At 43.0% G+C, this 14,996-nt stretch overlaps 1 protein-coding gene across 2 annotated transcripts in view; it reads left to right on the top strand.

The window, feature by feature from the left end:
- Positions 1–1,176: 1,176 nt before the first annotated feature.
- LOC112239135 (coiled-coil domain-containing protein 141) overlaps positions 1,177–14,996 on the top strand; it is a 49,187-nt gene continuing 35,367 nt past the window's right edge. For both annotated transcript variants that reach the window (XM_024407636.2, XM_024407639.2), the window contains exons 1-3: positions 1,177–1,655; positions 9,511–9,633; positions 14,349–14,543. In XM_024407636.2, the coding sequence (XP_024263404.1) occupies positions 1,551–1,655; positions 9,511–9,633; positions 14,349–14,543 (423 nt within the window). In that variant the 5' untranslated portion in view covers positions 1,177–1,550. The remainder of the gene's footprint in view (positions 1,656–9,510; positions 9,634–14,348; positions 14,544–14,996) is intronic.

Raw genomic sequence — 14,996 nt, 5'->3', positions numbered from 1 at the left:
CTATCTATCTATCTATCTATCTATCTATCTATGATCCCTTATTGATGTCACCTGTCAATTCCACTTCAATCAGTGTAGATGTAGGGGAGGAGCTAGATTAAAGAAGGATCCCCCTGAGACAACTGAGACAGGGATTGTGTATGTGTGTCATTCAGAGGGTCAATGGGCAAGACAAAAGATTTAAGTACCTTTGAACGGTGTATTGTATTAAGTTCCAGGCACACTGGTCAAGAACTGCAACGCTGCTGGGTTTTTTACGTTCAACAGTTTCCTGTGCCTATCAAGAATGGTCCACCACCCAAAGGACAACTTGACACAACTGTGGGAAGCATTGGCGTCAACATGAGTCAGCATGTGGAACTCTTTCAACACCTTATAGAGTCCATGCACCAATGAATTGAGCCTGTTCTGAGGGCAAAAGGAGGAGGGTGCATGCAACTCAATATTAGGAAGGTGTTCCTAATGTTTGTACATACTGTATATCATTATCTTAGGAGAGTCAACGGCATACTTCGCTCTATTGGATCAAGTATCAAAGACACTCAAAAATTGGGCCTGCAGGATGCTGAGGTCTGTTTGTGTTTCCCTGCTGTATCAGCATTTTCTCTCTGACTCTCTCTCTCTCTAACCGCCTTGCTCAAGAGCAGAATGGCAGATTTTTCCACCTTGAGGGCTCTGAACCAGTGACTGTTCAGTTATTGGCACAATGTGCTTAACCGGTAGGCTACCTGCCTAAAGGGGTATCTAGTTAGCCAGCCATGAGGGTGTGGACATTTCTCTCTCTTAGAAGATACTTAAACACTCGTGCAGCATACCAGTGTTAAGTGTTCTTGGCTTTTGGTTGTAGAAAAACTTATTCACAGACCCAGAGGAGCAAGATAATAATCTGTCCAACTGTGTTGACTCACAGGGTATTTTCCCTTCTATTGGAAGATACAGTAGATAGGCCAATTGATATGATATTCCATGGATGGACTGGAGCTTTTGTGGGGTTTGTCTGTGTGGGATGGGAGGCAGGAAAAGATAAAGAGGGGCTGGGAGAGAGACAGGCAGGGAGAGGGGGCGGTTGTGAAAATAGACCAGAGTAGAGCGGAGCCAACGAACTAGGGGTGTGTCAAAATGGCTCCCAACACAGCACAGTGTGATATTTCTATTTTTATCACAGTTGCCTGCCGTGTTCTGCCCTGTCAACTTCTCTCTGCTCTGTGTCTCCTGCCTGTTGAGTGTCAGTCAGTCCATTGACGCTAGTGGCTCTGCTGTGGGACTGGAGTGAGTGGAACGGGGCCAGAACACCACTGATGAAACATACACCTTTCAACGGAACTGGATTTTATAACACCTGTTGGACAAGGGGACCGAGGGGACTCTACTGTGGTTACTCTCTCCTCTCTACCTTCAAAGGAAATATTGAAGGACTGTTGCTGTTGAGTTTTGAAGTCCCCAGAGACTGAAGTGAGAGAATAGGAGACAGACAAGGATTTTCAGGATCCAGGAAGAAGAGAGGGGACAGTAGAGGCTGTAAAATTTCTTACGTTTGGACGGGGGAGACAATGTCTAACAAAGGTGACACTGGAGGTCAACCTGCTGCCACAACAACAATCAGCACTATTGCCGTGCAGGCTGGCGACTCTCAGATTATTGTCACTGTGCTCAAGGTACCGACATTCTAAAATATTATTTAGTTGTGTCTTTGGGTTGTCTTTAGCTGTCTTTAATTGCCTTTTTAAGAGTATTTTGGGTCCTTGAAAGCACTATATTAAACTTATTTATTCTTCTCACGTTTGTAGATATCTCAGGTGAACAGAACTTGTTCTAAGAAATGTTTGGCTGTATGCCTCTCAGAACTCTACTTTGGTCAGAAATGGTTGATCAGGCCATCTAAAAAATATGAAAAAAATGATGGAGAAGATCAGTATTTACAAGCAGTTTTAACAGAAAAGTTGTCCAACATTACCATAGTGTTATGGCGATATAACAACAACAACTGGCTATAATTCAGTGTCAGGCTAGATTATTGATCTGTCTGAATCTGACAGACACTGACCTCACAGTGTTCAGCGATCTGCATCCATCGATCTTCTTTCCAAAGTGCTGCTGCTAATAGAGGGTGTGTCCCAAAAGGCACCCTATTCCCTTTATGGTGCCTCGGTCTGGTCTGGTCAAAAGTAGTGCACTTACCTATATAGGAAATAGGGTGCCATTTGGGACGCAGCCAAGGAAAGGCATTTAATGTTGTCAGTGATGTCACAAGCTCACATAGTCCTCATTGTTCAGCTGGTGTCCTGAGGTGTCAATAGCTCTCTCTGTTTGTCCATTAAGCTTATAGGAAATATTTCCTAGCCAAACCAGAAGGCTTATATCAATGCCTCACATACTAACGCCATGTACAGGGCTTTCCCGCAGTAGTAATAAAACAACGGACATTAGATCTTTTTTATTTTCCCACATACCTGTGTGAAATACATTCTAAATGTGTTGGAAACATATTAGATATGGTCAAACAGAAACAGAGGAGATGGTTTTCAAATATGACTCGTTTTTTTTGCCTGTTTTGTTTGAAAAGAGAGAGATGTTTGTTGTCCTCTGTTGTATCCTCTGCCATCAATTTTGTTGACCACTTTTGGTTGTGAAGGTGATGGCGTTCCTCTGCGTTCCGAGGCCCCTTTAAACTGACTGCCACAGCCACAGCTGCAATCTAAGGCATGCAATGATTAAAGAGCAAAACATGCCTAGTAAGAAATCATCTCTACAGCTGGCACAGACATAGGTGGCTGTAACCACATAACCACAGTGGTTATTGACAAATCAATTATTGTGTAAGTGAAATGATTCCTTACATTTGAGACAACATAGGCTACTGTAATGCTTGAGACACCCATACAGTGAGGGAAAAAAGTATTTGATCCCCTGCTGATTTTGTATGTTTGCCCACTGACAAAGAAATGATCAGTCTATAATTTTAATGGTAGGTTTATTTGAACAGTGAGATACAGAATAAAAACAACAAAAATCCAGAAAAACATGTCAAAAATGTTATAAATTGATTTGCATTTTAATGAGGGAAATAAGTATTTGACCCCTCAGCAAAACATGACTTAGTACTTGGTGGCAAAACCCTTGTTGGCAATCACAGAGGTCAGACGTTTCTTGTAGTTGGCCACGGGGTTTGCACACATCTCAGGAGGGATTTTGTCACACTCCTCTTTGCAGATCTTCTCCAAGTCATTGGTTTCGAGGCTGACGTTTGGCAACTCGAACCTTCAGCTTCCTCCACAGATTTTCTATGGGATTAAGGTCTGGAGACTGGCTAGGCCACTCCAGGACCTTAATGTGCTTCTTCTGCTTGAGTCACTCCTTTGTTGCCTTGGCCGTGTGTTTTGGGTCATTGTCATGCTGGAATACCCATCTATGACCCCTTTTCAATGCCCTGGCTGAGGGAAGGAGGTTCTCACTCAAGATTTGACGGTGCATGGCCCCGTCCATCGTCCCTTTGATGCGGTGAAGTTGTCCTGTCCCCTTAGCAGAAAAACACCCCCAAAGCATAATGTTTCCACCTCCATGTTTGACGGTGGGGATGGTGTTTCTTGGGGTCATAGGCAGCATTCCTCCTCCTCCAAACACGGCGAGTTGATGCCAAAGAGCTCCATTTTGGTCTCATCTGACCACAACACTTTCACCCAGTTGTCCTCTGAATCATTCAGATGTTCATTGGCAAACTTCAGATGGGCATGTATATGTGCTTTCTTGAGCAGGGGGGCCTTGAAGGGCGCTGCAGGATTTCAGTCCTTCACGGCGTAGTGTGTTACCAATTGTTTTCTTGGTGACTATGGTCCCAGCTGCCTTGAGATCATTGACAAGATCCTTACCGTTCTCATGATCATTGCAACTCCATGAGGTGAGATCTTGCATGGAGCCCAGGCCGAGGGAGATTGACAGTTCTTTTGTGTTTCTTCCATTTGCGAATAATCGCAACAACTGTTGTCACCTTCTCACCAAGCTGCTTGGCGATGGTCTTGTAGCCCATTCCAGCCTTGTGTAGGTCTACAATATTGTCCCTGACATTCTTGGAGAGCTCTTTGGTCTTGGCCATGGTGGATAGTTTGGAATCTGATTGATTGATTGCTTCTGTGGACAGGTGTCTTTTATACAGGAAACAAACTGAGATTAGGAGCACTCCCTTTAAGAGTGTGTTCCTAATCTCAGCTCGTTACCTGTATAAAATACACCTGGGAGCCAGAAATCTTTCTGATTGAGAGGGGGTCAAATACTTATTTCCCTCATTAAAATGCAAATCAATTTATAACATTTTTTAAATGCGTTTTTCTGGATTTTGTTGTTGTTGTTCTGTCTCTCACTGTTCAAATAAACCTACCATTAAAATTATACTGATCATATATTTGTCAGTGTGCAAACATACAAAATCAGCAGGGGATCAAATACTTTTTTCCCATCACTGTACATCTTGTAATTTGGCTTAACAGCTGTTGGTGATCCTCGCAGTGCCCATGCGTACAATGTGGCTGTAACCACCACGGTCGTCATTGACAAATCAATTACTGTAATGTCTATTCAAATGTCCAATGTATGTCACACTGGAGACATTATAGCCATATAGTTTAGCGTACACTACAGACACGATGTAGTAATACTGTCATATAGGCTACAGCACCAGCTGTTGGTGCTTTTGACTTTCAGAGTGACACTTTAAAGAAAAGCTTAACTTTGAGATAATTTGGAGTTAATGTGTCACCCAGAGAGGTATCAGTAATCACAGCAAAGGAATTCCTAAGTCATTTTAATGGCTTGATATTGTCGTTGGCTGTCCTAGATGGCACAATATTCCCTATATAGTGCACTACTTTTGACCAGGGCCCATATCAATCAATCAAATGTATTTATGAAGCCCTTCTTACATCAGCTGATGTCACAAAGTGCTATACAGAAACCCAGCTTAAACCCCAAACAGCAAGCAATGCAGGTGTAGAAGCACGGTGGCTAGGAAAAACTCCCTAGAAAGGCCAGAACCTAGGAAGAATCCTAGAGAGGAACCAGGCTATGAGGGGTTGCCAGTCCTCCTCTGGCTGTGCTGGGTGGAGATTATAACAGAACATGGCCAAGATGTTCAAATGTTCATAAATGACCAGCATGGTCAAATAATAATAATCACAGGCAGAACAGTTGAAACTGGAGCAGCAGCACGGCAAGGTGGACTGGGGACAGCAAGGAGTCATCATGCCAGGTAGTCATGAGGCCTGGTCCTAGGGCTCAGGTCCTCAGAGAGAGAGAAAGAAAGAAAGAAAGAAAGAAAGAAAGAAAGAGAGAGAGAGAGAGAGAGAGAGAAACAGAGAGAGAGAATTAGAGAGAGCATACTTAAAATCACACAGGACACCGGATAAGACAGGAGAAATACTCCAGATATAACATACTGACCCTAGCCCCCGACACAAAGTACTGCAGCATAAATACTGGAGGCTGAGACAGGAGGGGTCGGGAGACACTGTGGCCCCGTCCGACTATACCCCCGGACAGGACCAAACAGGCAGGATATAACCCCACTCACATTTTCAAAGCACAGCCCCACACCATTAGAGGGATATCTTCAACCACCAACTTACCATCCTGAGACAAGGCTAAGTATAGCCCACAAAGATCTCCGCCACGGTACAACCCAAGAAGGGGGGCCAACCCGGACAGGAAGATCACATCAGTGACTCGACCCACTCAAGTGACGCACCCCTCCTAGGGACGGCATGGAAGAGCACCAGTAAGCCAGTGACTCAGGCCCTGTAATAGGGTTAGAGGCAGAGAATTCCAGTGGAGAGTGGGGAACCGGCCAGGCAGTTCGTTGCTCCAGTGCCTTTCCGTTCACCTTCATACTCCTGGGCCAGAATACACTAAATCATAGGACCTACTGAAGAGATGAGTATTCAATAAAGACTTAAAGGTTGAGACCGAGTCTGGGTCTCTCACATGGGTAGGCAGACCATTCCATAAAAATGTAGCTCTATAGGAGAAAGCCCTGCCTATAGCTGTTTGCTTAGAAATTCTAGGGACAGTAAGGAAGCCTGCGTCTTGTGAACATATAGCGTACATGTAGATATGTACGGCAGGATCAAATTGGAAAGATAGGTAGGAGCAAGCCCATGTAATGCTTTGTAGGTTAGCAGTAAAACCTTGAAATCAGCCCTTGCCTTAACAGGAAGCCAGTGTAGAGAGGCTAGCACTGGAGTAATATGATCACATTTTTTGGTTCTAGTTCAAGATTAATTGTCAGATCCAACAGAAGATCTCTTTGTATCTTGGGACCTAGAACAAGCATCTCTGTTTTGTCTGAGTTTAAAAGTAGAACATTTGCAGCCGTCCACTTCCTTATGTCTGAAACACAGGCTTCCAGGGAGGGCAATTTTGGGGCTTCACCATGTTACGTCAAAATGTACAGCTGTGTGTCATCCGCATAGCACTGAAAGTTAACATTATGTTTCCGAATTACATCACCAAGAGGTGAAATATATAGTGAGAACAATAGTGGTCCTAAAAATGAGCCTTGAGGAACACCAAAATGTACAGTTGATTTGTCAGAGGACAAACCATCCACAGAGACAAACTGATATCTTTCCGACAGATAAGATCTAAACCAGGCCAGAACTTGTCCATGTATACCAATTTGGGTTTCCAATCTCTCCAAAAGAATGTGGTGATCGATGGAATCAAAAGCAGCACTAAGGTCTAGGAGCACGAGAACAGATGCAGAGCCTTGGTCTGATTCCATTTTAAGGTAATTTACCACCTTCACAACTGCAGTCTCAGTGCTATGATGGGGTCTAAAACCAGACTGAAGCATTTCATATACATTGTTTGTCTTCAGGAAGGCAGTGAGTTGCTGCGCAACAGCTTTTTCTAAAAAACCTTGAGAGGAATGGAAGATTCGTTTTAGGCCAATAGTTTTTTATATTTTCTGGGTTAAGGTTTGGCTTTTTCAAGAGAGGCTTTATTACTGCCACTTTTAGTGAGTTTGGTACACATCCGGTGGATAGAGAGCCGTTTATTATGTTCAATATAGGAGGGCCAAGCACAGGAAGCAGCTCTTTCAGTAGTTTAGTTGGAATAGGGTCAAGTATGCAGTTTGAAGGTTTATAGTCCATGATTATTTTCATCTTTGTGTCAAGAGATATAATACTAAAAAACTTGAGTGTCTCCCTTGATCCTAGGTCCTGGCAGAGTTGTGTAGACTCAGGACAACTGAGCTTTGGAGGAATACGCAGATTTAAAGAGGAGTCCATCATTTGCTTTCTAATATTCATGATCTTTTCCTCAAAGAAGTTCATGAATGTATCACTGCTGAAATGAAAGCCATCCTCTTTCAATGCTGCTTTTTAGTTAGCTTTGCGACAGTATCAAAAATGTATTTTGGATTGTTCTTATTTTCCTCAATGAAATTGGAAAAATAGGATGATCGAGCAGCAGTGAGGGCTCTTCGATACTGCACGGTACTGTCCTTCCAAGCTAGTCGGAAGACTTCCAGTTTGGTGTAGCGCCATTTCCATTCCAATTTTCTGGACGCTTGCTTCAGAGCTCGGGTATTTTCTGTATACCAGGGAGCTAGTTTCTTATGACAAATGTTTTTTGTTTATATGGGTGCAACTGCATCTAGGGTATTGCGCAAGGTTAAAATGACTTCCTCAGTTAGGTGGTAAACTGATTTTTGTCCTCTGATGTCCTTGGGTAGGTGGAGGGAGTCTGGAAGGGAATCTAGGAATCTTTGGGTTGTCCGAGATTTTATAGCACGACTTTTGATGCTCCTTGGTTGGGGTCTGAGCAGATTATTTGTTGCGATTGCAAACATAATAAAATGGTGGTCCAAAAGTCCAGGATTATGAGGAAAACCATTAAGATCCACAACATTTATTCCACAGAACAAAACTAGGTCCAGAGTATGACTGTGGCAGTGAGCAGGTCCGGAGATATTTTGGACAAAACCCACTGAGTCTGTGGACTTTTCCATGTGAATTTTTTAAGTCACCAAAAATTTGAATATTATCTGCCATGACTACAAGGTCCAATAGGAATTCAGGGAACTCAGTGAGGAACGCTGTATATGGCCCAGGAGGCCTGTAAACAGTAGCTATAAAAAGTGATTGAGTAGGCTGCATAGATTCATGACTAGAAGCTAAAAAGACAAAAACGTAGTTTTAAAAAAAATGTTAGCAACACCTCCGCCTTTGCGGGATGAGCGGGGGACATGGTCACTATTGTAACCAGAATGTGAGGCCTCATTTAACACAGTAAATGAATCAGGCTTAAGCCATTTTTCAGTCAGGCCAATTACATCAAGATTATGATCAGTGATTAGTTCATTGACTATAACTGCCTTGGAAGTGAGGGATTTAACATTAAGTAGCCCTATTTTGAGATGTGAGGTATCACAATCTCTTTCAATAATATCAGGAATGGAAGAGATCTTTATTCCAGTGAGATTGTTAAGGCGAACACCGCATGTTTAGTTTTGCCCAACCTAGGTCGAGGCACAGACACGGTCTCAATGGGGATAGCTGAGCTGACTACACTGACTGCTAGTGGCAGACTCCACTAAGCTGGTAGGCTGGCTAACAGCCTGCTACCTGGCCTGTTCCCTGTCTCATTGTGGAGCAAGGGGAGTTAGAGCCCTGTCTATGTTCGTAGATAAGATGAGAGCACCCCTCCAGCTAGGATGGAGTCCGTCACTCCTCAACAGGCCAGGCTTGGTCCGGTTTGTGGGTGAGTCCCAGAAGACGGCCAATTATCTACAAATTCTATCTTTTGGGAGGGGCAGAAAACAGTTTTCAACCAGCGATTGAGTTGTGAGACTGCTGCAGAGCTCATCACTCCCCCTAATTGGGAGGGGGCCAGAGACAATTACTCAATGCCGACACATCTTTCTAGCTGATTTACACGCTGAAGCTATGTTGCGCTTGGAGACCTCTGACTGTTTCATCCTAACATCGTTGGTGCCGACGTGGATAACAATATCCCTATACTCTCTACACTCACCATAGGGCTTTTGGTCAAAAGTAGTACACTATGTAGGGAATAGGGTGTCATTTGGGATGCAGACTCTGAAGGTGTTCCCGGGACACGACAGTATAGTGGAAAAGGAGCCCCAGGTTGCGGAAGACAGACCTATTTCCAAGCGGTGTTTACACACTGTGAAAGTCACAGGGAGACCATGTGGATGTTCACAGGTATAATGTTACACCAACCTGCCCTGCTCACAGTCGGAACATAAACAACATGTAACATGGCCTTGGCAGGGCAACACAAACAGACCTTTACATCCTGCTGGTTTAACTTGGACGAGTCTCTTTGATACATAGTAGTACATTCATTGATCCAATGGACGCAGACAGGCTATTTATTCCTAAAATATGGGAAGAAATATGTACTGAAAACATAAGGGAGAAAACAAACAACTCCTTCCGTAAAGTTGAGTGTGTGTTTTGTTGTGTGTATGTGTGTCTGTGTTTTGTACTATAGTGTGGGGAACTTGTAAAGCTGCAGTTGACTGAAGCCAATCCCAACCTGCTGGAGATCGGCAGCAACCAGGACGAAACAAAGAAACTGCTGGATGAACACCAGCAGCTCCTGATCAAACTCAAGGTAATAATCTCATCAGGAATACAGTAGAGCGACATACAACTAATGTGTCAGCTTAGGTGACATAAGTACACTATTCTGTTATTGATACTGTATGACACTATTTAGACATATTCGAATGAGACCATGCTAGGCCACGAGGATGAGCTGCCCATTGGGCATATTACACTGAACAAAAATATAAATGCAACATGCAACAATTGCAAAGATTTTACTGAGTTCATTTAAGGAAATCAGTCAATTTAAATAAATAAATGATACCCTAATCTATGGATTTCACATAATTGGGAATACAGATATGCATCTGTTGGTCACAAAAGGTAGGGGCTTTGATCATAAAACCAATCAGTATCTGGTATGACCACCATTTGCCTCATGCACCGCAACACAGGTCTTTCACATAGAGTTGATCAGGCTGTTGATTGTGGCCTGCGGAATGTTGGTCCTCTCCTCTTCAATGGCTGTGCGAAGTTGCTGGATATTGACGTGAACTGGAACACGTTGTCGTACACGTTGATCCAGAGCATCCCAAACATGCTCAATGGGTGACATGTCTGGTGAGTATGCAGGAATTGTGTACAGGTCCATACGACATGGGTGATGGCGGCGGCTGAATGGCACGGCAATGGGCCTCTTGATCTCGTCACGGTATCTCTGTGCACTCAAATTGCCATTGATAAAATGCAATTGTGTTCGTTGTCTGTAGCTTATGCCTGCCCATACCATAACCCCACTGCCACAAGGGAGCACTCTGTTCACAATGTTGACATCAGCAAACTGCTCGCCCACACAACGCCATACATGCTGTCTGCCATCTGCCCTGTACAGTTGAAACCGACATTCATCTGTGAACAGCACACATCTCCAGCATGCCAGTGGCCATCAAAGGTGAGCAGTTGCCCATTGAAGTCAGGTCAAGACCCTGGTGAGAACCACAAGCATGCAGATGAGGTTTCTGATAGTTTGTGCAAAAATTCTTTGGCTGTGCAAACTCATAGTTTCATCAGCTGTCCAGGTGGCTGGTCTCAGACAATCTGCTGGATGTGGAGGTCCTGGGCTGGCGTGGTCACACGTGGTCTGCGGGTGTGAGGCCAGGTGGACGTACTGCCAAATTCTCTAAAATTACATTGGAGATGGCTTATGGTAGAGAAATTAACATTAAATTATCTGGCAACAGCTTTGGGGGACGTTCCTGCAGTCAGCATGCCAATTGCATGCTCCCTCAAAACGTGAAACATCTGTGGCATTGTGATGTGTGACAAATCGGCACATTTTAGAGTGGCCTTTCATTGACCCCAGCACGAGGGACACCTGTGTAATGATCATGCTGTTTGATCATCTTCTTGATATGCCACACCTGTCAGGTGGATGCATTATCTTGGCAAAGGAGAAATGATCACTAACAGGCATGTAGACAAATTTGAGCACAAGTAGAGAAATAAGCTTTGAGAGAAATAAGCTTTTTGTGCGTATGGAACATTTCTGGGATCTTTTATTTCAGCTCATGAAACATGGGACTTTACATGTTGCGTTTATATTTTTGTTGAGTGTAGTTACAGTTGAAGTCAGAAGTTTACATACACTTAGGTTGGAGTCATTAAAACTTGTTTTTCAACCACTCCACAAATTTCGTGTTAACAAACTATACATTTGGCAAGTCAGTTAGGACATCTACTTTGTGCATGACATAAGTCATTTTTCCAACCATTGTTTACAGACAGATTATTTCATTTATAATTCACTGTATCAATTCCAGTGGGTCAGAAGTTTACATACACTAAGTTGACTGTGCCTTTTAACAGCTTGGACAATTCCAGAAAATTATGTCATGGCTTTAGAAGCTTCTGATAGGCTACTTGAGATCATTTGAGTCAATTGGGGGTGTACCTGTGGATGTATTTCAAGGCCTACCTTCAAACTCAATGCCTCTTTGCTTGACATCATGGGAAAAATCAAAAGAAATCAGCCAAGACCTCCACAAATTGGAGACCTCCACAAGACTGGTTCGTTCTTGGGAGTAATTTCCAAATGCCTGAAGGTACCACATTCATCTGTACAAACAATAGTACACAAGTATAAACACCATGGGACCACGCAGCCGTCATACCGCTCAGGAAGGAGACGTGTTCTGTCTCCTGGAGATGAACGTACTTTGATGTGAAAAGTGCAAATCAATCACAGAACAAAGAGCAAAGGACCTTGTGAAGATGCTGGAGGAAACAGGTACAAAACTATCCATATCCACAGTAAAACAAGTCCTATATCGACATAAACTGAAAGGCTGCTCAGCAAGGAAGAAGTCACTGCTCCAAAACCGCCATATGAACAACCAGACTACAGTTTGCAACTGCACATGGGGACAAAGATCATACTTTTTGGAGATATGTCCTCTGGTCTGATGAAACTGTTTGGCCATGACAACCATCGTTATGTTTGGAGGAAAAAGGGGGAGGCTTGCAAGCTGAGGAACACCATCCCAACTGTGAAGCACGGGGGTGGCAGCATCATGTTGTGGGGGTGCGTGGCTGCAGGAGGGACTGGTGCACTTCACAAAATAGATGGCATCATGAAGCAGGAAAAATTTGAAGCAATAACTCAAGAAATAAGTCAGGAAGTTAAAGCTTGGTTGCAAATGGGTCTTCCAAATGAACAATGACTCCAAGCATACTTCCAAAGTTGTGGCAAAATGGCTTAAGGACAACAAAGTCAAGGTATTTTAGTGGCCATCACAAAGCCCTGACCTCAATCCTATAGAAAATTTGTGTGCAGAACTGAAAACGTGTATGCGAGCAAGGAGGCCTTCAAACCTGACTCAGTTACACCAGCTCTGTCAGCAGGAATGTGCCAAAAGTCACCCAATTTATTTTGGGAAGCTTGTGGAAGGCTACCCGAAACGTATGATCCAAGTTAAACAATCTAAAGGCAATGCTACCAAATACTAATTGAGTGTAACTTCTAACCCACTGGGAATGTGATGAAAGAAATAAAAGCTGAAATAAATCATTCTTTCAACTATTATTCTGACATTTTACATTCTTAAAATAAAGTGGTGATCCTAACTGACCCAAGACGAGGAATTTTTACTAGGATTTACTATCAGGAATTGTGAAAAACTGAGTTTAAATGCATTTGGCTAAGGTGTATGTAAACTTCCAAATGTATATGTCACTTGTGGTGACATTTAGGCTGTGATTAAAGCTTCTTCAGTCCCGGCCTTGTTTGAATATAGCTCATTGAGACAACATGAATGCTTTTCTCTCAGAGATACCTCAGAGGACTATTTCAGTCACTTTCATTTCCCCAGCCTGGGTGGAAGTTTACATGTTCACAGCAGCCCTCTCAATGTTGATTTATATTATTTCCAGTCCACGCTTTTCCCCCTGGCCTTCTTATAGACTCCTGCACAATGGTTATTTTGATCCAGGCCATTCTTTCCTTGTGCCAAGCACTCATTCACTTTTTCCACCTACTGTCAGGTTTGAGTTATGCCTGAGGGCTGAGCATGTTCAATCTTATTTTATACAAGTATGACAATATTGACATAAGCATGTGAACAATTGATCTTATACATTTAAATCTTATGGTCAGATGGTTCCTGACATATTTTGCTGTTGCTGCCCTTAGATATGCATTTGCAACAAATAACTGCTATTCGGTGCCAGCTCTCACAAAAAGAGGGACTAGTTGTTCACATGGGAATACTATTAATTCACAATCAGATGTATGATTTTAGCCCTCATATTGTCCCAATGCCACAGAGAGACTTCGTTCAGTAATAAGAAGGAGATTCAGCTCCTTATTGTGATTATGCACAAGTGAAAATGTTATATTGATTTGAATGTACAGTTGCATGACTCAATGTCCTTGACCATAAGGATTCCAAAATAGAAGGTTAGGAATTAGTTTAATTATCACCTATGTGTTCCATTGTGGAGGCAGAATATCTCCAGTCATCTTCAGTAAGACATCAGAGTTACTACAGATTTAGACTTATGAACAACCCCTCTAATTAAAGAGGTTTTACCACAAAACAATCCAAAACAGATTTACATTTGGGATGGAATATGTTGTTGGTTCATCCACTGCTTTTAATTCAGCAAGGCTTTGAACTTCTACAAATATAATTTCAAATGTGTAGTTTACAATAGTGCAATTGAACAAAATGTAAATTAATCTGTCAGGACTCCAACCGAAGGTGGCTCCTCTTCCTGTTCGGGTGGCGCTCGGCGGTCGTCGCCACCAGCCTACTAGCTGCCACTGATCCCTTTTCCCTTTTCTGTTGTTTTTGTCTGATTAGTAACACCTGTTTCTTGTTTGGGTTTTAGTTTATTTAATCCGTTAGGCCCGCCTGCTCTTTGTGCGGGCTTATTTGATTTTCCACTGTGTTATTGTGTGGTAGAGCGTGTTGTTTTTGGGTTTTCCCTCCGGACTGGTTAGGTTCTGGTTTTGGGCATTGGTGTATGTGCGCCCAGTATCTTGGCAAGTACTATTTGTCCTGTGCGTAATAAATCCCTGTACGTCCTGCCTCCTGCGCCCGACTCCGCACCCACTACGCCTAGTGCGTTACAGAATCGCTCCATTAACAATGTTGATTTAAATGCAAGTATAAAAATTGTAATTTTATGTTTTTTTTATTAATGCAGAGAAGATACTTCAATGAACCAGGTATATCTTATTGTCTTCTGTCCTTTTTTGTATGATCCTTTCTCTCTTGCCAGAAACATGAGGCAGGTGTGTGGGCTCTGCTGGAAGAGGCAGACAGGATGGCAGAGGAGAAGAAGGAGAATGAAGGGGAGGTGTACGAGGCCATGGCTAACTCGCTGAGCGATGCCTGGAGGACCCTGAACTTAATGCTAGAGAAGCGCAGGTCGCTGTTACACCTGGCCACAGAGTTCTTCGACAGGGCCCTGGAGGTAGGAGGGCTAACAGAAAGGAGATGTTAAAGCTACATAGAGAATGCATAGAGCTACATAGACCATACATATACCCAGATCTCACTTCTAGAGAAGTGCTGGTTTCTGCTACACCAGAAACCAGTTATTATGTTATTTGACAGGGCACTTGAGTTAGGAGCCAGGCAAACAGAAACAGAGCCATTAAAGGTACATTATAGCTACATAGAACACACATAGAGCTGACTAACATAGACCGTAACCCTAACAGATCAGAGCTGATTTTGAGTTAATGTACATGTATGCCTCAGGTGTTTTCACTGCACTAATAAGCATGTAACAAAGTGATCTTTCAACCGGTTCTGAAATGGAAAGTTAATTTTTTTATGTTGTTTGTTGGAGGAAATGTAACATTTCATGATATCAACACAGCATCCAGTGTTGTGTTCTTGTTATTACTGCTATTCTAGAGTT

Source organism: Oncorhynchus tshawytscha, linkage group LG03 (assembly GCF_018296145.1).
Source record: "Oncorhynchus tshawytscha isolate Ot180627B linkage group LG03, Otsh_v2.0, whole genome shotgun sequence".
In the NCBI taxonomy this organism is placed as follows: Eukaryota; Metazoa; Chordata; class Actinopteri; order Salmoniformes; family Salmonidae; genus Oncorhynchus; species Oncorhynchus tshawytscha.
This window is presented reverse-complemented; position numbering and strand designations above follow the sequence as displayed.